The sequence below is a fragment of the Thalassophryne amazonica genome, chromosome 18 (genome assembly GCF_902500255.1).
Source record: "Thalassophryne amazonica chromosome 18, fThaAma1.1, whole genome shotgun sequence".
NCBI classification, from domain to species: Eukaryota; Metazoa; Chordata; class Actinopteri; order Batrachoidiformes; family Batrachoididae; genus Thalassophryne; species Thalassophryne amazonica.
In genome coordinates this window covers 52658437-52684365 of record NC_047120.1, presented here as the reverse complement: position 1 = coordinate 52684365, position 25929 = coordinate 52658437, and the positions used below count along the sequence as shown (strand labels likewise).

Here is a 25929-nt window from a genome sequence, read left to right as displayed (position 1 = left end):
CCCCAGACATACCTCAAACGGGGAGAGGCCGGTGGCAGAAGACACCTGGCTGTTATGGGCATACTCGATCCAGGCCAGATGGTTACTCCAGGCCGTCGGATGCACGGATGTCACACAGCGAAGGGTCTGTTCCAGCTCTTGGTTGGCCCGCTCTACCTGTCCGTTTGTCTGTGGATGGTACCCAGACGAGAGGCTCACGGTGGCCCCCAGTTCTCTGCAGAAACTCCTCCAGACTTGAGAGGAAAACTGGGGACCACGATCTGAGACAATGTCTGTTGGTATCCCATGCAGACGGACGACGTGGTGGACCAGGAGGTCAGCAGTCTCCTGGGCTGTTGGGAGCTTCGGGAGGGCCACGAAGTGGGCCACCTTGGAGAACCTGTCCACTATCGTGAGGATGGTGGTGGTGCCCTGGGACGGTGAGAGGCCCGTGACGAAATCCAGACCGATGTGGGACCAGGGGCGATGAGGCACAGGCAGTGGCTGGAGAAGCCCTTGGGTCTTCCTATGGTCAGCCTTGCCCCTGGCACAGGTGGTGCAGGACTGGATATACTCCCGGACGTCGGCCTCCATAGACGCCCACCAGAAGCGCTGCCGGACCACTGCCACGATCCTTCGCACCCCTGGATGGCAGGAGAGCTTGGACCCGTGACAGAAGTCCAAAACCGCAGCTCTGGCTTTTGGTGGGACGTAGAGTCTGTTCCTCGGCCCGGTTCCAGGGTCCGGGCTCCGTTCCAGGGCCTCCCGGATGGTCTTCTCCACGTCCCAGGTGAGGGTTGCCACGATAGTGGACTCTGGAATGATGGGCTCCGGTGGATCCAACAGCTCTGTTTTGACTTCATCTTCATGCACCCGGGACAAGGCATCCGATCTCTGGTTTTTGGTCCCGGGGCGATAGGTGATCCGGAAGTCAAAACGGCCGAAGAACAGTGACCAGCGGGCTTGCCTGGGGTTCAGCCGCTTGGCGGTCCTGATATACTCCAGGTTCCGATGGTCAGTGAAAACCGTGAACGGCACAGACGCTCCCTCCAACAGGCGTCTCCACTCCTCAAGAGCCTCTTTCACTGCAAGGAGTTCCCGATTGCCGACGTCATAGTTCCTTTCAGCCGGGGTCAACCTGCGGGAAAAGTAGGCACACGGGTGAAGAACCTTATTGGTCTCTCCGCTCTGGGAAAGCACGGCTCCTATCCCTGAGTCTGAGGTGTCCACTTCAACCACGAACTGGCGGCTAGGGTCGGGCTGCACCAGAACTGGTGCAGTCGAGAACCGTCGTTTCAACTCCTTGAACGCGGCTTCACACCGATCCGACCAGGTGAAGGGGATTTTGGAGGAGGTCAGGGCCGTCAGGGGGCTAACTACCTGACTGTAGCCCTTAATGAACCTCCTGTAGAAATTTGCAAAGCCGAGGAACTGTTGCAGTTTCCTACGGCTTGTTGGTTGGGGCCAGTCTCTCACCGCCGCAACCTTGGCCGGATCAGGGGCGACGGAGTTGGAGGAGATGATAAACCCCAAGAAGGACAAAGAGGTGCGGTGGAACTCGCACTTCTCGCCCTTCACAAACAGCCGGTTCTCCAACAACCGCTGCAGGACCTGACGTACATGCTGGACATGGGTCTCAGGATCCGGAGAAAAAATTAGTATATCGTCCAGATATACGAAGACGAATCGGTGCAGGAAGTCCCGCAAGACGTCATTTACCAAAGCTTGGAACGTCGTGGGGGCGTTAGGGAGGCCGAACAGCATGACCAGGTACTCAAAATGGCCTAACGGGGTGGTGAATGCTGTCTTCCACTCGTCTCCCTTCCGGATCCGAACCAGGTGATACGCATTCCTAAGATCCAACTTTGTAAAGATTTTGGCTCCATGCAGGGGGGTGAACACGGAATCCAACAAGGGTAACAGGTATCGATTGCGAACCGTAATCTCATTCAGCCCCCTGTAATCAATGCATGGACAGAGTCCGCCATCTTTCTTGCCCACAAAAAAGAAACCTGCACCCATCGGGGAGGTGGAATTCCGGATCAGCCCAGCGGCTAATGAGTCCTGGATGTAGGTCTCCATTGATTCGCGCTCAGGTCATGAGAGGTTGTACAGCCTGCTGGACGGGAACTCCACGCCTGGAATCAAATCAATGGCACAATCATACGGATGGTGCGGGGGAAGGATGAGTGCCAGATCCTTGCTGAAAACGTCAGCAAGATCATGGTACTCCACCGGCACCGCTGTCAGATTGGGGGGTGTTTTGACCTCCTCCTTAGCCAGTAAAGCGGGAGGAACCGAGGATCCTAAACACACCCGATGGCAGGTTTCGCTCCACTGAACCACCACCCCAGACGGCCAATCAATCCGGGGATTGTGTTTCAACATCCACGGGAAGCCCAAAATCACGCGGGAGGTAGAAGGTGTCACAAAAAACTCGATCTCCTCCCGGTGGTTCCCAGACACTACCAGAGTTACAGGATGTGTCTTGTGTGTGATTAAAGGGAGAAGGGTGCCATCTAGCGCCCGCACCTGCAATGGCGAAGGAAGCGCCACCAGAGGGAGCCCTACCTCCCTAGCCCATCTGCTGTCTAGCAGATTCCCTTCTGACCCCGTGTCCACCAGTGCTGGGGCTTGAAGGGTTAAATCCCCGCTCAGGATTGTAACTGGAGTCATGTGGAAATATGTGTGTGTCCCACGTGAATGTCTTGGCCCACCCTAAGCCCAATTTCTAGGGGTGGGCGTTGGTGTTTAACCGATTGGGGCAATCTCGTAATTGATGCTCAATCGAGCCGCAGACAAAACACGCCCCGCGGGCCATCCTCCTCTGTCTGTTAGGTGGTCGAAATGTGGCCCTGCTCGTGTCCATAGCTTTGTCAGCAGGGGGAGCTGTGACCCCACGAAGCATTGAGGCCGTGGAGCGTGGGGAGGGCGGAACCCGTTCGGAACCGGAAGGGAGAGGGACGACGCGTGCCTGGCCACGTCCTTCGTCTCGCTCCTGACGGCGTTCCTCTAACCGATTGTCTAACCGTATAACGAGATCAATAAGCCCATCTAAATCTCGCGGTTCGTCCTTAGCTACCAGGTGCTCCTTCAGGACCGAAGGCGGCGCGGTGCGCAGCGTTACTCCAGCCGGACCTCGCAGCCGCGATGTGGAAGTCGACTGCATAAGCAGCTGCGCTCCGGCGCCCCTGTCTCATTGACAGCAGCACTGTTGAAGCGGTCTCTCCTCTATTAGGGTGATCAAAAACCGTTTTGAATTCCCTCACAAACCCAGCATACGGAGAAGGAGCCGTGAATTTGCTCCCAAAGCGCCGTAGCCCAAGCGCGTGCCTCACCATGAAGCAAGTAATGACATAAGCCCCTTACTGGCGCAGACGCGTACATTACGGGACGTTGTGCAAAGACGAGCGAACACTGCATAAGAAAGTCTGCGCACGTCTCCACACAACCCTGTATGGCTCTGGGGGGCTTATGTATGCTTCAGGGAAGGTGGGGGGGGGGTCATTGACGACCAGTGGAACGTCTATATTCTGCACCGGGTCGGCAGGAGGAGGAGCTGCAGCAGCGCCCTGAAGCGCGCGCTTCCACCTGAGCGGTGAGAGCCTCCATCCTGCGATTGAGGATGATGTTTTGCTCGGTCACCTGATCCAACCCGAGCAGTAAAGGCGGTGAGGATTTGCTGCAACTCACCAATCACGCCTCCTGCAGACGCCTGTGCACCCTGCTCTTCCATTGGCTGTCCAACAGATGGGTGACGCCCCTCGGGATCCATGACGTGGCCGAGATATCCTGTTGGGAAAGTGTCATGACACGGACCCACAACAGGGGGAGTAAATGAATGGACAATGAAAGAGTCAAATATGAACACTTTTACTGTTGTGAATGAGCACAACCAAGTACAGCAGATTACAGAATGTCAGATAATAGTCAATCAACAAAGGGGACGTGTGGGCAGGCTCGAGGATAGAAGACGTCTGTCCTGAGAAGAACCGGAACCACACGATTTCCTCCGCCACCGAATCAGGAGAATACTGGAGCCGCCAAGTCCCGAATCCCCAGGTGGCCACCGTCTCCGAGCGTCAGATCTGGTACTGCTGGCGAGGAGCAGAAACAATCAGCGGTGGGGGTGTGTGCACCCAGTAACAACGCTGGTGGAGATCCCACCTCCACCTCCTATCCAGAAAACAGGTACGTGCAGCAGTTGAGAGTACTTATCACAGAATAGCGTGGGGAGCGAAGACGTCAGCTCTCCACGTCTCTCACACTCAGCCTCCGGCTGCGAGCACTCACGGAACTGACTGCAAACACTGTGTAACAAACACTTGTCAGAAAAGACAAAAGCAACGGCTGAGAGTTTTACCTTTACTGGTAGATGATATCTCGGCAACGAGGTGGAGATGACGTCCGGTATTATGGTGTGGACTGATGAAGTGTAGATGGGTGACAGCTGTCCTGAAATAATGAGTGACAGTTGTCACCCCGGCTGTGTCCTTGGCGGCAGCGCCCTCTGGTGCCTGAAGCCCGCACTTCAGGCAGGGCGCCCTCTGGTGGCGGGCCAGCAGTACCTCCTCTTCTGGCGGCCCACACAACAGGACACCTAATTCACACCTGCTGTTCCACAAAATTGACGAACTCACTGACTGAATGCCACACTACTATTATTGTGAACACCCCCTTTTCTATTTTTTTTTACTAATATCCCAATTTCATAGCCTTAAGAGTGTGCATATCATGAATGTTTGGTCTTGTTGGATTTGTGAGAATCTACTGAATCTACTGGTACCTTGTTTCCATGTAACAATAAGAAATATACTCAAAACCTGGATTAAAAAACCTGGACACTACTGTATATATATATATATATATATATATATATATATATATATATATATATATATATATATATATATATATATAGGGACATCAACATCTTTGCTTTATTGTGAACACTTACATTATTTTATTCTGCACACAGAAACAAAATTATTTCACAAAACCCAAAACTAACATGGTCAAAATTACTAGCCATCCAGATGCTCAAAGTCACTTGTGTGTCCTTTTTGCTGGATAACAGCCTGCAGTTGTTTGTTGAACTTTTCAACGTCTCGGACATGTCTCCTGAGGAATCCCAGCCCATTCTTCTTTGGTGAATCTCTCAAGGTCATCCAGATTTGATGATCTTCTGGTATGGACCTTGGTCTTCGGTTCACCCCCACAGATTTTCTATGGGATTCAAGTCAGGGCTTTGTGCAGGCCACTCAGTAACATTCACTTTGGTTTTCTGGAGGTAGTTCCTCACCAGGAGAGACGTATGTTTTGGTTGTTGTCATGTTGGAAGACAAAATGAGGACCTAGACCACGTTTTTATGCTGACTGCTTGAGGTTTTCTTTTAAAATCTTCACATATGCTTCTTTCTTCATGATTCCTTCCACCTTGAGAAGATTCCCAGTTCCAGACACGCTGAAGCATACCCACAACACAATACTCCCACCACCGTGTTTCACTGTGGAGACGATGTTCTTTGAGCTATACGCCTCTCCCTTCTTTCTCCAGGTTGTCTTTAGCATTCTTTAGTCTGTCGTGAAGGTGTCTCCTTTGCAGAACTAAACATTTCTTTCGAAAACTTTGAGGAAAACATTACATTTCAAAATCTGGACTGGCATCACCTTCCAAAGCCACTCAGCCTCATTGGCATCCAGTAATTTACTTCTTTGCCGTGTTGCAAGAAGACACACTTTATCCTTTTTCATGGACTTCCTTTGGAGATAGGTCCTTCAAAGCCAACAGAGCAGATGGCGGAACATCCTATTTTGTCAGAAATTGTTTACATTTTTCAGATCCACAGTTTCTGTGACTTTCTGGACTTAGTCATTAAAAGTGTTTCTATGTGCCCTGAGAATGTTGAACTTGTAGAGACGCATATCTCTGGGCCAATTTGAAGCCAGGAGACACCTGGGAAAGCATTATGGAGGCATGAGGCTGCTGGATAGAGGTGTTTGGTGATGTAGGTACATTTGTGGCAGAATGAAGCCCCAAGTCTTTAGGATCCTGACGATTCCTGTCTTACTGTATGGTTGTGAGACATGGATGCTAGCCAGGGACCTAAGGCAACAACTGTACATCTTTGGTACTTGGTCTCTTTGGAGGATTCTTGGGCACCATTGGAATTATTTGATTACAAATAATTGATTACATCATATGGTGCAGTTCTCTGGTCATGATCCAACACATAGGTACTTCTGTACTATGTACTTCCTCACAAAGGTCAGATCTTTCAGTGTCTGCAGAAATATGTTGCAGATGTTTTACCACTCGGTGGTCTCCAGCATCATCCTTTACGCTGTAGTGTGGTGGGGCAGCAGACTGAAGACAGCTGACATGAGCAGACTCAACAAGCTCATCAGGAGAGCTGGCTCTGTCCTGGGGGGTGAGCTAGAGTCTATGGTGGAGGTGTCAGAGAGGAGGATGCTGAGGAAACTGCTCAGCATATGGGAACGCACCTCCCACCCCTGCATACCACACTGACATCCTATCAGAGTACCTTCAGCCACAGACTGAGAGCACTCAGGTGCATCACAGAACGCTGTAGGAGTTCTTTCTTACCTGTGGCAATCAAATGGTATAATTCCTCCTCCTTCTGCAAGATGAATACATAATGAACAGAGTTATTCAGACTTTTTCAGTTACTCAGAGTTATGTGAAATATTGTCAATCATCTTGTGCACATCTTAAAAAAGCATATCCCAGCAGTCATAGGGTGTGAGGTGGGGTACACCGTTAACAGGACACCAGTCTGTCACAGGGCCACATATAGACAAACTAACACATTCACAACCACACGCACACCTACGGACAATTTAAAGTTTCCAATCCACCTAACCTGCATGTCTTTGGATGTAGGAGGAAGCTGGAGCACCCAGAGAGAACCCATGCAAACACGGGGAGAACATGCAAACTGCACACAGAAAGGCCACAGGCGGGAATCAATCCCATGACCTTCTTGCTGTGAGACAACAGTGCTAACCACTAAGCCACTGTGCTGCCCCAGAAATGCAAACTGCTGCACACAATTAAAGAGGAACTGATCAGAGAGACTTTAAGAGGAGAACAAAATAAGGATGAAGATGAAGAAAAAGGCATTTGATGAAAACAAAAGAACTAAAACGTACATGAATGCAGAGTTTACACACAATTCAGTGAAATCGTCTTGAATGACAAAGGCTTGTGACATGAGGCTGTTTTGTGTTGGTGTTCCACCAAAGGTCCTTGTGATGTATTTGAGCTTCTACAGGAAACTGATGACACTGCATTAAGATGAAGTGCACAGGCATCTCTCACACCATGTTACAGACCCATTACGGCCACGCATCAGCAAATCAACACAGGCATTATCTTTCCCTCTGCCTCCCTTTTTCCTCCACTACATTAATTTCTCTCTATCCGTTTTCCACAGTCCAAGTGAGTCATACCATTAACACAAAATGCTGTTGTGCCAATGGTTAGTTTGTCTGCATGCGCGTCTGTGCAGCAACCGAAAACAGTCGTCTAGGAACGAGTGGTGGTGAAGAAGCTGGACATCCCATCCTCTTATTGCACCTTTTTCCATTTCTATTCATCATTGTAATCTTTATTTTATGAGGGTGATATTGTGCAAAATTACTTTTTTCTTCTCATATGTTAGTAGGGTTGAAATTTTGCATTAAACAAACAGAATTCAAACTTTAAAAAAAAAGAAATCAGGGAGGACTAGCACTCCTTCTTGTTAAATTTTAGCCTATAAATTTTAATATCCATTTTTGAAATACCTGGTTATCTATAATAGCTGAAATAATTTGCTTTGAGGATTTTATTTTATTTTTAATGAAAGCATATTCATCTCACATTACAGTATGATCATACTGGAAAACTGTGTATCATTATTAATAATATAACTAAGGCAAAGCCTTGTACCGAACATCAGCGTAGGTTGATGTCAATATATCATGTCGATTGTATGTGATACACCATAGTTCAAAATTGTTTGAGTGTATGAAGGTCTTGAGATGAAGGTACTGTAAACAGACTGACACGATTTGTTAATGATAAACTATTGTAGGCTTTAATGTTACTCAACAAAAATATAAACGCAACACTTTTGGTTTTGCTCCCATTTTGTATGAGATGAACTCAAAGATCTAAAACTTTTTCCACATACACAATATCACCATTTCCCTCAAATATTGTTCACAAACCAGTCTAAATCTGTGATAGTGAGCACTTCTCCTTTGCTGAGATAATCCATCCCACCTCACAGGTGTGCCATACCAAGATGCTGATTAGACACCATGATTAGTGCACAGGTGTGCCTTAGACTGCCCACAATAAAAGGCCACTCTGAAAGATGCAGTTTTATCACACAGCACAATGCCACAGATGTCGCAAGATTTGAGGGAGCATGCAATTGGCATGCTGACAGCAGGAATGTCAACCAGAGCTGTTGCTCGTGTACTGAATGTTCATTTCTCTACCATAAGCCGTCTCCAAAGGCGTTTCAGAGAATTTGGCAGTACATCCAACCAGCCTCACAACCGCAGACCACGTGTAACCACACCAGCCCAGGACCTCCACATCCAGCATGTTCACCTCCAAGATCGTCTGAGACCAGCCACTCGGACAGCTGCTGAAACAATCGGTTTGCATAACCAAAGAATGTCTGCACAAACTGTCAGAAACCGTCTCAGGGAAGCTCATCTGCATGCTCGTGGTCCTCATCGGGGTCTCGACCTGACTCCAGTTCGTCGTCGTAACCGACTTGAGTGGGCAAATGCTCACATTCACTGGCATTTGGCACGTTGGAGAGGTGTTCTCTTCACGGATGATGCGAAGGAGATGTGTTGCACTGCATGAGGCATATGGTGGTCACACCAGATACTGACTGTTATCCCCCCCCAATAAAACAAAACTGCACCTTTCAGAGTGGCCTTTTATTGTGGGCAGTCTAAGGCACACCTGTGCACTAATCATGGTGTCTAATCATCATCTTGATATGGCACACCTATGAAGTGGGATGGATTATCTCAGCAAAGGAGAAGTGCTCACTATCACAGATTTCGACTGGTTTGTGAACAATATTTGAGGGAAATGGTGATATTGTGTATGTGGAAAAAGTTTTAGATCTTTGAGTTCATCTCATACAAAATGGGAGCAAAACCAAAAGTGTTGCGTTTATATTTTTGTTGAGTATATATGGGTTATATATATTTTCATGAATACCGTTAATAAACCCATATATATGTTATATATATGGGTTTATTAAAGGTATATGTTATATATATGGGTTTATTAAAGGCATTCATGAAAATATCATTGCTAAGTAGAATATCAAGAACAGAAACTTCTGTATTCTCGAGATTGATAGATTTACTGATTGATCAATGTAATTTACAACAATAAATAATAACAGTAAATAATATGTTTCATGTCGCTGACACTAATGAGCGAAACTCATCATCTCACCATGTCATTGAGGACCTTCAGACTTTTTTTTAAGTAAAATGGTTCTGCTGGGGAACATTAGCATGGCTAAAACACTTCAGCGCCTGAGGAGCTTCGCATTTGACATCGAGAGAATGGAAGAAGTTTTGGAATCATGACATTGCTGGACAGAGGTGTTTGGTGATGGTTATATCTTTGCAGAAGAACGATGGTCGAAGTGTTTGACTGCTTTCAGTTGGACTGTGTGATTGTAAGACCAGGACACTAACTTTTGAAGGCGATGACTGGGCATCTTTGGTACTAATCCATGAGTGCCACTGGAATTACTGTTGGGGAATCTCATTGGAGGTGAACTACTTCAGCTTCAACAGTTAGACCATGTGGTGCTCTTCCCTTTGCGTGATCCAACACATAAGTGCTTCAAATCAAATCAAATCAATTTTATTTATATAGCGCCAAATCACAACAAACAGTTGCCCCAAGGCGCTTTATATTGTAAGGCAAAGCCATACAATAATTACAGAAAAACCCCAACGGTCAAAATGACCCCCCTGTGAGCAAGCACTTGGTGACAGTGGGAAGGAAAAACTCCCTTTTAACAGGAAGAAACCTCCAGCAGAACCAGGCTCAGGGAGGGGCAGTCTTCTGCTGGGACTGGTTGGGGCTGAGGGAGAGAGCCAGGAAAAAGACATGTTGTGGAAGAGAGCAGAGATCAATCACTAATGATTAAATGCAGAGTGGTGCATACAGAGCAAAAAGAGAAAGAAACACTCAGTGCATCATGGGAACCCCCCAGCAGTCTAAGTCTATAGCAGCATAACTAAGGGATGGTTCAGGGTCACCTGATCCAGCCCTAACTATAAGCTTTAGCAAAAAGGAAAGTTTTAAGCCTAATCTTAAAAGTAGAGAGGGTGTCTGTCTCCCTGATCTGAATTGGGAGCTGGTTCCAGAGGAGAGGAGCCTGAAAGCTGAAGGCTCTGCCTCCCATTCTACTCTTACAAACCCTAGGAACTACAAGTAAGCCTGCAGTCTGAGAGCGAAGCGCTCTATTGGGGTGATATGGTACTATGAGGTCCCTAAGATAAGATGGGACCTGATTATTCAAAACCTTATAAGTAATTGGAATTAACAGGAAGCCAATGAAGAGAGGCCAATATGGGTGAAATATGCTCTCTCCTAGTCCCTGTCAGTACTCTAGCTGCAGCATTTTGAATTAACTGAAGGGTTTTCAGGGAACTTTTAGGACAACCTGATAATAATGAATTACAATAGTCCAGCCTAGAGGAAATAAATGCAGGAATTAGTTTTTCAGCATCACTCTGAGACAAGACCTTTCTAATTTTAGAGATATTGCGCAAATGCAAAAAAGCAGTCCTACATATTTGTTTAATATGCGCATTGAATGACATATCCGGATCAAAAATGACTCCAAGATTTCTCACAGTATTACTAGAGGTCAGGGTAATGCCATCCAGAGTAAGGATCTGATTAGACACCATGTTTCTAAGATTTGTGGGGCCAAGTACAATAACTTCAGTTTTATCTGAGTTTAAAAGCAGGAAATTAGAGGTCATCCATGTCTTTATGTCTGTAAGACATTCCTGCAGTTTAGCTAATTGGAGTGTGTCCTCTGGCTTCATGGATAGATAAAGCTGGGTATCATCTGCGTAACAATGAAAATTTAAGCAATGCCGTCTAATAATACTGCCTAAGGGAAGCATGTATAAAGTGAATAAAATTGGTCCTAGCACAGAACCTTGTGGAACTCCATAATTAACCTTAGTCTGTGAAGAAGATTCCCCATTTACATGAACAAATTGTAATCTATTAGATAAATATGATTCAAACCACTGCAGCGCAGTGCCTTTAATACCTATGGCATGCTCTAATCTCTGTAATAAAATTTTATGGTCAACAGTATCAAAAGCAGCACTGAGGTCTAACAGAACAAGCACAGAGATGAGTCCACTGTCTGAGGCCATAAGAAGATCATTTGTAACCTTCACTAATGCTGTTTCTGTACTATGATGAATTCTAAACCCTGACTGAAACTCTTCAAATAGACCATTCCTCTGCAGATGATCAGTTAGCTGTTTTACAACTACCCTTTCAAGAATTTTTGAGAGAAAAGGAAGGTTGGAGATTGGCCTATAATTAGCTAAGATAGCTGGGTCAAGTGATGGCTTTTTAAGTAATGGTTTAATTACTGCCACCTTAAACGCCTGTGGTACATAGCCAACTAATAAAGACAGATTGATCATATTTAAGATCAAAGCATTAATTAATGGTAGGGCTTCCTTGAGCAGCCTGGTAGGAATGGGGTCTAATAGACATGTTGATGGTTTGGAGGAAGTAACTAATGAAAATAACTCAGACAGAACAATCAGAGAGAAAGAGTCTAACCAAATACCAGCATCACTGAAAGCAGCCAAAGAGAACGATATGTCTTTGGGATGGTTATGAGTAATTTTTTCTCTAATAGTTAAAATTTTATTAGCAAAGAAAGTCATGAAGTCATTACTAGTTAAAGTTAAAGGAATACTCGGCTCAATAGAGCTCTCACTCTTTCTCAGCCTGGCTACAGTCCTGAAAAAAAAAACCTGGGGTTGTTCTTATTTTCTTCAATTAGTGATGAGTAGTAAGATGTCCTAGCTTTACGGAGGGCTTTTTTATAGAGCAACAGACTCTTTTTCCAGGCTAAGTGAAGCTCTTCTAAATTAGTGAGATGCCATTTCCTCTCCAACTTACGGGTTATCTGCTTTAAGCTGCGAGTTTGTGAGTTATACCACGGAGTCAGGCACTTCTGATTTAAGGCTGTCTTTTTCAGAGGAGCTACAGCATCCAAAGTTGTCCTCAATGAGGATATAAAACTATTGACGAGATAATCTATCTCACTCACAGAGTTTAGGTAGCTACTCTGCCCTGTGTTGGTATATGGCATTGGAGAACATAAGAAGGAATCATATCCTTAAACCTAGTTACAGCGCTTTCTGAAAGACTTCTACTGTAATGAAACTTATTCCCCACTGCTGGGTAGTCCATCAGAGTAAATGTAAATGTTATTAAGAAATGATCAGACAGAAGGGGGTTTTCAGGGAATACTGTTAAGTCTTCAATTTCCATACCATAAGTCAGAACAAGATCTAAGGTATGATTAAAGTGGTGGGTGGACTCATTTACATTTTGAGCAAAGCCAATCGAGTCTAACAATAGATTAAATGCAGTGTTGAGGCTGTCATTCTCAGCATCTATGTGGATCTTCAGTGTTGAGGAGTGCAGCAACTGTACAAGACCAAGATGACATGCACGTTTCATCTGGCTGGAGAATTGGTGATGGGGACTGGTTGCCATTCAGGACCCAAGCCGGTTCCACACGAGCACATGGCACCAGCCCTGCCCTTACCAAAAAGTAGTACATGCAAGTATGTTTCAAGTATACTTCCAGTTTACTTTTTATATACTTATTAGTACTATTTTTTGGTAAGGGTGACCTGACCCAGATGGAATTATGGCGTCAGTTTCCTCAACGAAACATTTGATGAGTGAAATGTGCCACGTCTTAAAAAAACCTCCACAAAAACTCAAAGTTGTATTTGCTTACGCATAGTTTTATTTTCATTAAAGGGATCCAATGCCTTCACAACAGGGTTGACTCTTGTTAGCTATACAGTACTAACACAACAAAGTCACACAACAACCGAAACCACACAGAGGACTTATGTGAACGAGTGAAATGACAAATTAAGAGGTGCTGAAAGACATTTAGCTTCAACCGAGATGCTTCACTGAATCCGATCATCAGAAGAAAGCAAGCAGAAGGTGAAACTCCGCAAAATATGGTTAGGTCCACATCACTGATTGTCTTGTCGTTGGTCATGCACAGTTAAGCGATTGCTGTTGTACAGACAGTGTTGAAACAATTGCACAACTTTTCCTCCAGCTTTGATTCTCATTTTTTTAAAGCTTTTGACAGAAGGCAGCATACTCTCTGTTTGGTTTGTACTGTAATGATGCTTGATTGTCATTGGCTGATTATTTATCATGAGGTACTGCTAATCCCAGTATCACCACTAATCTTCAGTCCACACATTAAAACTAAAGCACAAAACCATATAAACTGCTTTACTAGTATTTGACTTTTCATTCAATAGAAAACTGTCTCAAAAAGAAACGTTTTGGGGAGAGAATCTATAAGACCAGTAGGATAATATATCGAAGGGTCATCAGCGAAAGCTTGTACTGACACATTAAGTTTGAGAATAATGTGACTCCAAATTTTGCTACATTCCTCCCTCCATGAACAGTGATATATTCCACAGTTATCTGTACAAAAATACGCAATTAGGCTCAGTCGAGTCTTGCTGGCAGGATTTACACTGGTTGAATTTCTTTCTTTTCTTTTTTCTTTTTAGCAAAAGTGATTGTCGTAAGCGGGTCTAAAACGTTCACAGTAGAATACAGCCTGACACGGCTTGTAGTTAAGGGAACAATAAAATTATCACAACGTCACTGAGCCGCTCAAGTAACAGGAAACTGTGGTTATACTTCACAGTGATGTCACCAGCTGCTATTTACTTAGCATTAATAACAAACTATAAAAAGCCTGTCTTCTGTGTGATACAACAGCATATCAAACCCGGCATTCAAGTGTGAAAAAATAAAAAGAGTTTTAGCTTTTCCGCTGGATCTGATTATTTTCAAGGTTACAGTTGTAAAAATATTACATTATTATTCATTCTAAGTCTGTATTTGGAAGATAAACTAGCAAAACAAACAGGTATTTTATGTACGAGGAGCTGATGAAGTTTAGTGTCACATCAAGGCCCGAATCTTGTCACTGCATGCATACTGCCACCAGGGGGCAACAGATTTCCAACACGTGTCAAAAATTTGGGGCAACAACAAGAAGAAGAACAAGAAAAAATACACAAACAAAAAAGTAAGAGGTTAGTACCGTATTCTCACATTAGAACCCCTGGGCATGCCGCTCAAAATTCTGTCTGAAAAAGGGGTGGGCAGATGCCCGAGCACCAATATTATGCTCACAGAATGTCCACCCCGCCATAGATTTAAAATTAAAAAAAAAAAATGTTTGCTTTCATAACAAATAGCTCACACGTTTACTGCCAGATTTGTTCCACCTTGGACTGCAAACTCTCAGACTGAGGTACTGATGAAAAAAGCAACAACAACAAAAACATAAAAAAAAGGCAAGTAATTAATGAATTAAAAAATATCCCCATGAAAAACAAAAAATTTGGTTGGTCACCCCATACATACATTTACGAAACTCTGAAAAACTATTGATGCTGTCACGGGTAAGATGCGGCAGCAACTCCAACTGTGTCAAAGCTGATTAATTTTTGGCTTTTAGGATGTGGGTCATGAAATTCACTTAATTTAAGATGACCATTTAATCAATTTTCATAAAAGGTGTGTGTGTGGGGGGGGGGGGGGCCTCAATGAGCAGGTACAGTATTTCTGCTTCTATCTGTGCCTCGTTTCTCCAGTCTCTGCTCTGTGAGCAACTTTGTCCAAACATGATGATTTTTAAATCCGATTACAAACACATAACATAACATAAATTTTTATAACATAAATTTAGCCAGCTGGTGTCATCCAATTTGATGCCAATACTTTTTGGTGTACACTGCATGTATTGTGCACATGAGAATTTTGAGCTCAGTAGAAATTTGTAAAAAGTTATTTGCCAATTTCATGATATCTTGCTCATTTTATTTTTTGGACTATTACAGCAATAAATTTTGCAAAGTAAAGTGGACGCTGCCTGTACGTAATTTGGTGTCATCGCAATCAGAGTTAAATTAACTCTACCACAGCGTAAAAATCAACTGCATCATAATATAAATGGGTCTTACTTGAGGTGAACATCTTGATTTAACACTCTGATATATCTGATTTAATGCTATAACAGAGTTTAGTTACTTTGAGTGAGGCAAAATGTACTCTGCAAAATTTATTGTGTACCACTTCAGGTCTTAAAATAACTGAATTAAAGAGTCTCAAACATAAGGTGATGAATAGAACCGTATGTCGCTTTCTAAGCTCACACAGACACTAACTGAGACAAAACAAACAAACAAAGATCTTTGTGCTTCAGTGCTTCACCTCAGGGAGCTTTGGTGGCTGTTTCCCTCCTGACTGATTTTCAGATCTGTTAATTCACTAGAAGAACCTCCAGCACACCATCTACATAGCACTGCATCACTTTCTGTCACACCCTGGCTCTTAAAGGGGATAACAGATGATAATTTGATTGGTTGATTTCTAGTTATGCCCAAAACACACCCATAAATTATTAAGAGATGTATTTCATCTCTTAATAATTTAGATTATGCACCTCGCAAATAGGAAAGTGGAGCTGCACATGCCCTAAATGCACTAGTGTTATGCATTTTACTGTGTGCTATTGATTGTCAAGATAGGGCCCTTAGTTTTAATCCTAAATACACCTCAAACTGATCCTATTTCTAACACAAACCTTAGTCCTGCGTCCAACAAACATGCTGTCCTACTACATATTAATACTAAGCAAACAGCAGCGTGACCAGAATATCGTTAAGTGCAACCAAAGCTGATCTTGGTTGAATCTGTAAACATTTAATGCATGTCAGGGTCTGCAGTGTAGCATGGCCCCTCCATCGCTCAGTCCTGTGCTTCCTTAAACCACTGTGTCCCATATGTTTTTTTCTTCAGTTTGTTTTAATTTATTAAATGCCCCGTCCCCTTATTGTGATGTCAGCAATTGTCTGTTGTTCACTGTAATCTGGCCCAGTACTGACTCAGGTTCTGACTCATGCTCTGCTGTTCAGTTCCTGGAACCTGCACCGGCACTGAAACTCCAGGTGATATGAGTCCTGGAAAGGGTGGAGGGGAGAGAACAAACATCAGTGTGTGACATAGGAGTGACCTTAGTGTGCACGTTTTCTTGAATAACACTTACCGGTGTTAGTGTTGGCTGAGGGTGGAGTCTGCAGGTGAGGGGAGGAGTACGCGGACGAGTCAAAGCTGCGTGGGGCAGAAGGAGATGGAGGCAACATGCAGGAGTAGGTGGAGGCAGACTGTGGAGGAATAGACTGAGCGTGGGCACACGGGCATGTGAGGAGAAGAGGAGCAAGAGGATTAAAAGTTTATTAGGGGATGATGCCGAGCTGCACCCAGGATCATTGATTCATTTGACCACATGGAGGTGCTAGAATACAGCTGGATGTATTAAGAGGCCACAGCCTCAAGCTTTTAGTTTGATTTTTACAGGGTATATCTGCATGACTTTTGATCTTGATTTTAAGCGCTTATTCGGTTACAAACGTCTCCAGGTTGTGCAGAGCTCTGCTGTGAGTGAGAAACACTGTAAAACCACAGGTGAAGTTGACCTTTTGACCTCACAGCACCTGTCTGTACATCACTGCAACCCACCCCTGGAATTACCAGATTTAACAGAAAATGATGTGATGAATGTTTACTTAAAAAAAAACAAACAAACAAACAAAAAAAAAACAGAGCTAACAATTTTGTTTCTCCAATTTTGTTTCTGGGTGATTTGAATAAAAATGTAAAAAAAAAAAAAAAAAAAAATCTTGATAAATAAAATATTCCCTTAAACAAGCTGCTTTATATCTTGTGTGTTAATCAAATTGACTTTGGACTATAAAGGAGATATTTTCACCCTCACATTTGGACTCTGTGCACTGATGAAAGACATTACAGGTTTTAGAGATGAGGAGACACTTTTTGGAGTCTTCAAAACAGGCACTCATATTTCTAATTCCAATACACACAGCATATTTCAGGGCTTAATTTATTTATTTGGCCTTGTGCTATTTTGCAGTTACTTTCGGGACCACAGTTAAACTATCCATGTGATTTTTATTCAATTTGGTAGGAATATTGCTTAAAAAAGCAAGGTGCAATTTGTGTTCTGAAACCTCATAAATTAAAATTAAGAGGAACGCACGAAATTCTAATTTCTCTTCCATCTATTTAGTGGATGTTTGATTCTCAAAGAGAAATAGAACAGAGTACCGTCCTTTCCTGTTTTTTTTTTATTGAACTATTTGTTATAAGAACCAATCAAATAATTCAAGAGTGTATGATTACTTTGTATATTCTGGATATTTTTTTATCAATAACTACAAAAAGTAAGTTGTCTTGGATTTTGATATTTATGGGATGATGTCAATTCTGTTTGTACTCTAAAGCATTTTGGAATTAAATCTGCTTTGATGAATAATATTGACACTGTGGCGAATTTTGTTCTTGGTGATGTTGAACCTCACTGACCTTGACCTTTAAAAAGCATCACATTGCATCATTTTGTTCGGCGAAGTTGCATTTGTGGACAAACTGTGGTGAGTACAAGATGAGTAACACATGTGCACCCATTGACCTTTAACCCCTGTAACACCAGTCATTTAGACACACTCGCCCTCCCCCATGCAATTCTGGGATTAACCTTTAAACACATAAATCACACTGGAGCATAAATTGCAGGACCTCCCAAACAAGTAAATAAATAAATAAAAATACTGTGACTTCTAATCTGGAAAATTGTGAGATGTTGTTATTTGGTATCAAATTTTAATCTGCTCATGTGGATGTTTAAATGTGTTCAGGTAATTACTGTATTTCCGTGAATTATCATGGACAGCACTTTGAAATCTCCTAAAAGCGCCATATAAACAGACAAAAAAGTCAAAGAAATGTGCTGTTGAAGCGATTGAAAACCTGCAAACTGCTGGACCTCCATGTCATGTTTTTGTTCTATGAAAAGTAGAGTGAACCCTTCATAGTAAGGGAGAAGTACCCCTATAGAGTTTTAGTGTATTACCTCTGCAAAGAAGGTAAAATTTTCACTAGTGCTTGTCTGTGCAGCTTAGCTAAAATTTCCATAAAAATTGTTCAGTTTGTGATAAAAGCATGGAATTTGACACACATATTCTAAATTAACTAATATTTATTTTCAGGATTTTCATCCTGGAGATGACCTCTAATGAGCTACAGGGGTCAATAAAGAATTACACAGGGGTGAAAAATTTTAAATGCTCTAATCATGTTGAAAACTATAAAACATTATTTGTCTGATCAGAACGATTCGAAAAAGGTATAGTTTGGACTATCTATGACTGAATTCCATGGAGTTATGGGATAAAAACAGCAAAAATGGTGACAAAGGTCAGTTTCAGTTTGTACAGAGGTCAAAAATTAAAGTTGCTCCAATTTTGGTAAAAAATTATGCAAATTATTGGTTGAGTTAATAGCATTTTAAAAAGGAATAGTTTGCACCATCTGTCAATCTGTCGACCTTGTTTGACCTTTACTTTGGAGACCAAGCATTCAACACCGTCAAAACAATTCCATTTATTAATCCTTTTATTTCAACTAATAATTTGCATCACTTTTTACCAAAATTGGAGCAACTTTATCTTTTGACCCCTGTACAAACTGAAACTGATCTTTGTCACCATTTTTGCTATTTTTACCCCATAACTCCAAAACATTCAGTCATAGATAGTCCAAACTATACCTTTTTGGAATTGTTATAATCAGACAAATAATGTCGTATAGTTTTCAACATGATTGGAGCATTTTTCAATTTTGACCCCTGTGTAATTCTTTATTGACCCTTGTAGTTCTTTAGAGGTCAGCTCCAGGATGGCTCTATATCTGAACATAAACATTAGTTCATTTAGAATATGTTTGCCAAATTCCATGCTTTTATCACAAACTGAAAAATTGTTTTGTGATTATAACTCAAAAAGAAACAAACAGGTTCCAAAAAACCTTGGTGAGCAGGTCGATAACATTCCAGAAAGTAAGTGGTTTAATTTTGAAGGCGAGCTAAAATATAGTCTGGAACTGAGATCCAGAAGAATGTTTGGTACATAGCAACATTTAACGCAAAACGCTGTGAGAGGATGCTGATGAAATTTGGTGAATGAGATCTGAAACATATTTTGGATTCTGGATCCAGATGACATTTTCAGAAATATGTAGATTTTCTGAGTGCATTCTAGTTTGGGATACAAAGTCACTGATTAAGAAGGTGGAGCGTAAATTGTCTGCAGGTTTTCATGCCAGCTTTTCATTTACCTTCCACTTTAAAAAATTTTTGCAACATCAGCAGGATTGAAAAGCTGCATAGTGCTGGGTCTTTCTAAAGGTGCAGCAAAGATGTGAGTGATCAGGTTCAAATACATACTCTCATAAAGGGTGTGTGTGTGTGTGTGTGTGTGTGTGTGTGTGTGTGTGTGTGTGTGTGTGTGTGTGTGTGTGTGTGTGTGTATGCTACTGTTAAATGATGAGTGATGAGTGATGATGATGATCCAACCTGGACTCCGGATGAGAAAACTGACAGGGAACTGTAGCTGGGCAGAGACGACTCAGCCTGACTCAACATGGACCCTGCACACACACACACACACACACACACACACACACACACACACACACACACACACACACACACACACACACACACACACACACACACACACACACACACACACACACACACACACACACACACACACACACACAGACTGATGCTGGAATATAAATGCAACATAATGCACAAACCACTGGTTTTCCTGTGCTGTGAGGCAGTGGAGCTCTGTGGTCTGTAATTCTGATCCAGCTGAAGATGTGATGACGTTACCTGAACCGCCGCCATGCTGCTGATGATACACGGACGTGTTGAAGGAGGTGGTCAGCGGCGCTTGGCTCTGCGAGCAGGAGTTCACTCCCCCTGATCTCCTTTGGTTGCGCAGCTTCTCCTCCCTCCTCCACTTGGCTCTTCGGTTGGAAAACCACACCTGTCAATCACACACACATGATGTGTTTTACGAACAGTGTTTGCACATGAGAAACGCCATTTGTTATCGCTGTCTTACCTGTATCCTGGCCTCTGGTAGGTCGATCTTGTTCGCCAGTCTCTCCCTGGCAAAGACATCTGGGTAATGCGTCCTTTCGAATTCTGCGGAGGAAATGAGCTCATGTCATCATCAATATTTACTGGACTCATCAATTTCACATTCCTGCAAGGGAAACATCATAAATATTATTGGGGGTGAAAAAATGGCCAGTTTACTTTACCCAGACTTGTAGTATTTAGCATTAGCATCACTAATTATGTTCCCATGGAATATCCAAATCCATCAAGTTAAGATGTGTACTTAACAACCATATTTGAAATATTTATCTGTTGCACTTTATATGAATTATTCATAGTTATGGAATGAACAGAAAGTTCAAATGGAAAAATTTAAGCTGTGGAAGCACTTTATTTCAAAATAGGATGATGAAAACAAAATGAATAAAAAAGAAATATTAAATATTATCTTCCTCTTTTAAACAAAAGTAAAACTTCTTTAAAAACATTATTTAATGGTATATAAAGCAGTGTACAAAAGTTTTAGGTAACCTAGAATTTTTATTTAATTTTATAAAAATGTGTAATAAAAACCCAGCTTTTAGTGTGTGTGTGTGTGTGTGTGTGTGTGTGTGTGTGTCTTCTTCATTGGCCATCAACAACAATCCATTCTATTTTGAAATACTTAACCATTCCACTTCAAAAATAAATAAATAAATAAATAAAATCATTTTTAATTAAAGAAATTACACAATTATCAAGTTTGTGAACATCACTTTCAAAAGAATAAATAAATAAAATAATAATAATCACAATCTTTGCATGTGTACTCCTTGGTAGATGACAACACAAAGATAGTTGCTGATGATCAGTCAACATTCAAACTGCAGTAAACATCTGAATACAAACTAATCTTATAAATTACATACCTTACAAGGTTTTATTGAGTGCATTTTCTAAATAATAATACTTTTTTTAAAAAGTAAAAACCAGCCAGACATTTTACTTACTTTTTAAAAATTTGTTTACAAATATTAGATATTTAGCAGTTTTTTTTTTCATTATCTTTCTTATTTTTTACCCTCATTTTGAAGTGGATTTACACACAATAAATATGCCTCATACTTTTGAACAGTACTGCATATGCTATATTCCTATACAAGTTATTATTACACATTGTATTTACCTATAAATATTAGATATAGACACACACTATTTACTTATATATATATATATATATATATATATATATATATATATATATATATATATATATATATATATATATATATATATATATATATATATACACACAGAAAGAGAGAGGGCGAGAGAGAGAGAGAGAGAGTAAGAACTCATTTTACTTATTTATATCTGTATTTTTGAATATGACTTGAATATGACAGATTTGTATTATTTTCTTTAAAAAAGGTTTTAGGCACTGCAAATGTACCTAAAAGACCTTTGTACAGTTGCATGCACACTATATTCTGCATCAATTTTACTACTGTACATTGTGATAACAGCTACACATTTTGGTTTATATATATATATATATATATATATATATATAAAGATTACATTGTTTGCAACTTTTCATTAATTAATAACAATATGCTTAAATATTTGCACGTCACCCTTTTAATAATTCACTGTAGGTGTCTGTTGTCTCAGCGACTGCTTGAATAAAGCAGTGTTCAGCTGGATGAGGCTTTTTTCAGTGTGGCAGTTAATTTGTAGCAGACAAACTGCTGACATTCGGCCTGTTTACAAGTCAAAACCAGAATCCGCCTCACCCTTTAACCGACAAGGTGACTCATCCTAACAAACTCAAAGAAATTTCAGGTTGAGTATTTTGAGCTGCAGAATGTCAGATCAGTGTGTGAAAAACATGTCAGCCAAAAAAACCATATGTTGTTTTATGTAAGAGGGACATCATGGCAGCAGTGCAGGAAACTCAGCTTTTCTCATTTTGTGCATAAACTTTAAGAAGTTAAAGACTAAAAAGGTACAAGAAGTCAGTAAAACATCTCAAAGGTGTTAAAATTAACTCCGTCCCACAAATTGTGCTAATTGGTACACAAGTGTCAACACATGATTGTTATTGCGCCGTGGCCCTGCACCAAGGTCAGTGTACCTCATTAATGTCATTTGCACAGACTGAGCGCAGTGATGCATTTCCACTCGGCTGCACGGTGGACACTGAGTCCTTATTTAGCTCGAGGGGCTGCTGCAGCCACATCCACTCAGGGGTGCCTCCCTGATCCCCCTCACTGGAGTTCAGTTTCCGAGGGCCGGAGCTCGCTCACATATGCAACCACAGCAATGAGTTGTGAAACAAACTCCACCATGCATGCTGCCGACGGATCAGAAATATTTCTGGAGATATGTTTTACAAAAATACAGCAGGCGGTGATGCACGGATTGACTTATGTGTGGACTCTAACTGTTGAGACTGCATGAGGATGTGATATATGACGCTCACGACTGCCTGAAGCAGCTGCGCGCTCAGCATGCACGCGCGACCTGACCTTTCTCCAAGGCCTCGATCTGCTCCTGTGTGAAGCTGGTCCTGTTCCTCTGCAGCTTCCTCTTCAGCTGAAGCCTCAGCTGAGACTCCTCGCCATCGTCTCGCTCCACGGGGACGCCTCCTCCTCTGCCCACTCCTCCTCCCCCTGCGTCTCCCCCCATGCCGCCATCCAGAAGACAGCCCTCGGTTACTGACAGAGCGGGATGTGACAAAAGAGACGGGTTACTGTAGAGCAACTATAATCTGCTGATGTCAGGAACTGATAATCCTCCATCAGCATTTCTGGAGGTGAAAGTTTGCCCTCTCACCTGTGCTGTGTTGCGTCTGAACCCCGGTGGGGTCGTGGTACCAGTTGTTGGGCCCGCTCCAGTTTGAGCCGCTCTGCAGGTTCAGCATGGTTAACTTCTCATACATGCTACGAGGATCTGAACCACCATGAAGAGAAACGGACGAGTCCTGCTTGCTGTCACCTCTGGCTCCTGCGTCCCTCCTCCAATTGTGCGCTACTTCTTCCTCCTGCTGGCGGAGCTCTGAGAGGAGCGGACACAAGAAGGAGGGGGTTCATATCGCATGAGTTCACACATGGTCGGTATTGTGGCGAATTAGCTTCACCGTGACAGATAGAAATGGAGTTAGTTACATGCCCGCTGTCGTAACGCGTGTGTGTTATACATCGCTACGCTAGTATACCGCGGGGAGCCGAGGTACATTAGAACCCACTCTGAAACTCATGACACTTATTACGCTAGGTGGTTTTAGCAGGTAAACCCCAAGCATGGAGGCATTTCTATATAGAAAGACATATATATTACATACAAGCTCAAGATAATATCACAGCATGTGCACGTGCACATGCACATGCACGTGCACATGCAAAAATCTGTCTGTGTTATCAGTTTAAATCAGCGCGCAAGGGCTCGTGAATATCTTCTCCCATTGCTATCTGGGATGTTGTGAAATCCTACGAAGGAATGTCGCGCCAGAAAATCTCACATATGACTTCAGCAGCATGGTGTCAAAGGTCAAACCTGCATGCCTTTGAAAGAGGTCGTTCCAGTTCATCCACTTTGAGTTATTTTAAAATGGGCAGCTTTGTAACTTGTAGATCCCAACAAGCTGATCTTATCACACTTAGAATTTATCGCAAACTTACCAAGAGTCTGGGGTAAAAAACAAAAACAAAACAAAAACAAAAAGAAGAAGAAGAAAAGGAAAAAAGATGAAGGGTCCTGTGTATTGCTCTTGTTATTCCCACACGTCCCTTGTCCGGCTTTGTTGACAATACTATGTGTGTGTATGTGTGTGTAAAGGAACGAGTGAGCGAGAAATGGAGGGAGTTAGACAGGGTGAGAGAGGAGAGTGGGGGGGAGCGGGAGAGAAATGCGTCTGCGGGCACTCTTGAGAGAGAGAGAGAGAGAGAGAGAGAGAGAGAGAGAGAGGCATGGAGGGGTGACAAAGTGAGTCAACATCAGTGTCAAGTTTGAACTTAATGCCAGCAAGAGGAGGAGGGGAGGAGGAGCAGAGCATGAAGCACAGATAATGGAGACACAGAAGATGTGTTCAATTATAGCCATAAAAACGCATGTTAATATTGAGAATAATTGGCAGTGTTTCAATCTTTGCATACGTATGTGTGTGTGCAGCCACACGCTGTCAGAATAACGTCAACGATCACACGTGTTCATTTTTCTTGATCCACATTAAAGTGAGGAACTTTGATGACTCTCACTCTGCAAGTTCACATTTTCTGTGGCTGCATAAAGAAACATATGACGGATCGTTAATTTGACTTTTTGACCCATTTCAACCGCTAATGTCATATTGCAAAAATAAAAATTAAAAATCCTCAGATATTTCTTATTAGGTAGGCAGCAATTTACATTTTAAAACACATTATTCAGGGTTACAACTGGGGATTTCTTTAATTATCAAATAGGCTTTAAGTTATTTGTTTTAATCATGATTGTGTTTATCCATCCATCCATCCATTTTCTTCAATTTTATCCGGAGTCGGGTTGCGGGGGCAGCAGCTCAAGCAAAGCCGCCCGGACCTCCCGATCCACACACACCTCCCCCAGCTCCACCGGGGGAACCCCAAGGCGTTCCCAAGCCAGCCGAGAGATGTAGTCCCTCCAGCGTGTCCTGGGTCTTCCCCGGGGCCTCCTCCCAATGGGACGTGCCCGGAACACCTCTCCAGCGAGGCATCCAGGGGGCATCCGGAAAAGATGCCCGAGCCACCTCAACTGACTTCTTTCGACGTGGAGGAGCAGCGGCTTGACTCCGAGCTCCTCCCGAGTGACCGAGCTCCTCACCCTATCTCTAAGGGAGAGCCCAGCCACCCTGCAGAGGAAACTCATCTCGACCGCTTGTACTCACGATCTCGTTCTTTCGGTCATGAGCCAAATCTCATGACCATAGGTGAGGATCGGAATGTAGATCGATCGGTAAATCGAGAGCTTTGCCCCCCTACTCAGCTCTCTCTTCACCATGACGGTCCGATACAGCGAACGCATCACTGCAGATGCTGCACCGATCCTTCTATCGATCTCACGCTCCATCCGTCCCTCACTGGTGAACAAGACACTTAAATACTTAAACTGCTCCACTTGAGACAAGGACACTCCACTGACCTGAAGAGGGCAAAGCACCTTTTTCCGGTCGAGAACCATGGCCTCGGATTTGGAGGTGCTGATTTTCATCCCGGACGCTTCACACTCGGCTGCAAACCACCCCAGTGCACGCTGAAGGTCCTGATTTGACGAAGCCAACAGAACCACATCATCCGCAAACAGCAGAGACGAGATTCTGTGGTTCCCAAACCAGATCCCCTCTACACCCTGGCTGCGCCTAGAAATTCTGTCCATAAAAATAATGATTGTGTTTATGAACTATCTTAAAATACAGCTATTATAATTTAGCAGAAGTCAACAATTTCAGTTGCTAATGCAATATAACAGTAATGAATAAAATATAATATAGTATGTATCAGATATAGACACATTTAAGTATAATCTGAAAAAATTGTAATAACAGTGAGATGATAAAAAAACATTT

The 25929-nt window shown here is 42.8% G+C and overlaps 1 protein-coding gene across 2 annotated transcripts; it reads right to left on the bottom strand.

The window, feature by feature from the left end:
• Nucleotides 1-13038: 13038 nt before the first annotated feature.
• Nucleotides 13039-24175, bottom strand: pax10 (paired box 10). 2 transcript variants are annotated; one of them, XM_034194569.1, is made up of 8 exons: nt 24029-24175; nt 23184-23405; nt 22877-23065; nt 20368-20450; nt 20133-20289; nt 19806-19879; nt 16422-16554; nt 13039-16335 (listed from the first exon to the last, which is right to left on the bottom strand). In XM_034194569.1, exons 2-8 carry the CDS (start codon nt 23287-23289, stop codon nt 16235-16237), a joined length of 843 nt encoding a protein of 280 aa, XP_034050460.1. In that variant the 5' UTR covers nt 23290-23405; nt 24029-24175; the 3' UTR covers nt 13039-16234. The 2 variants fall into 2 exon arrangements, with proteins under 2 accessions (XP_034050460.1, XP_034050461.1); XM_034194570.1 differs by having other exon boundaries at nt 16422-16539.
• Nucleotides 24176-25929: the final 1754 nt, after the last annotated feature.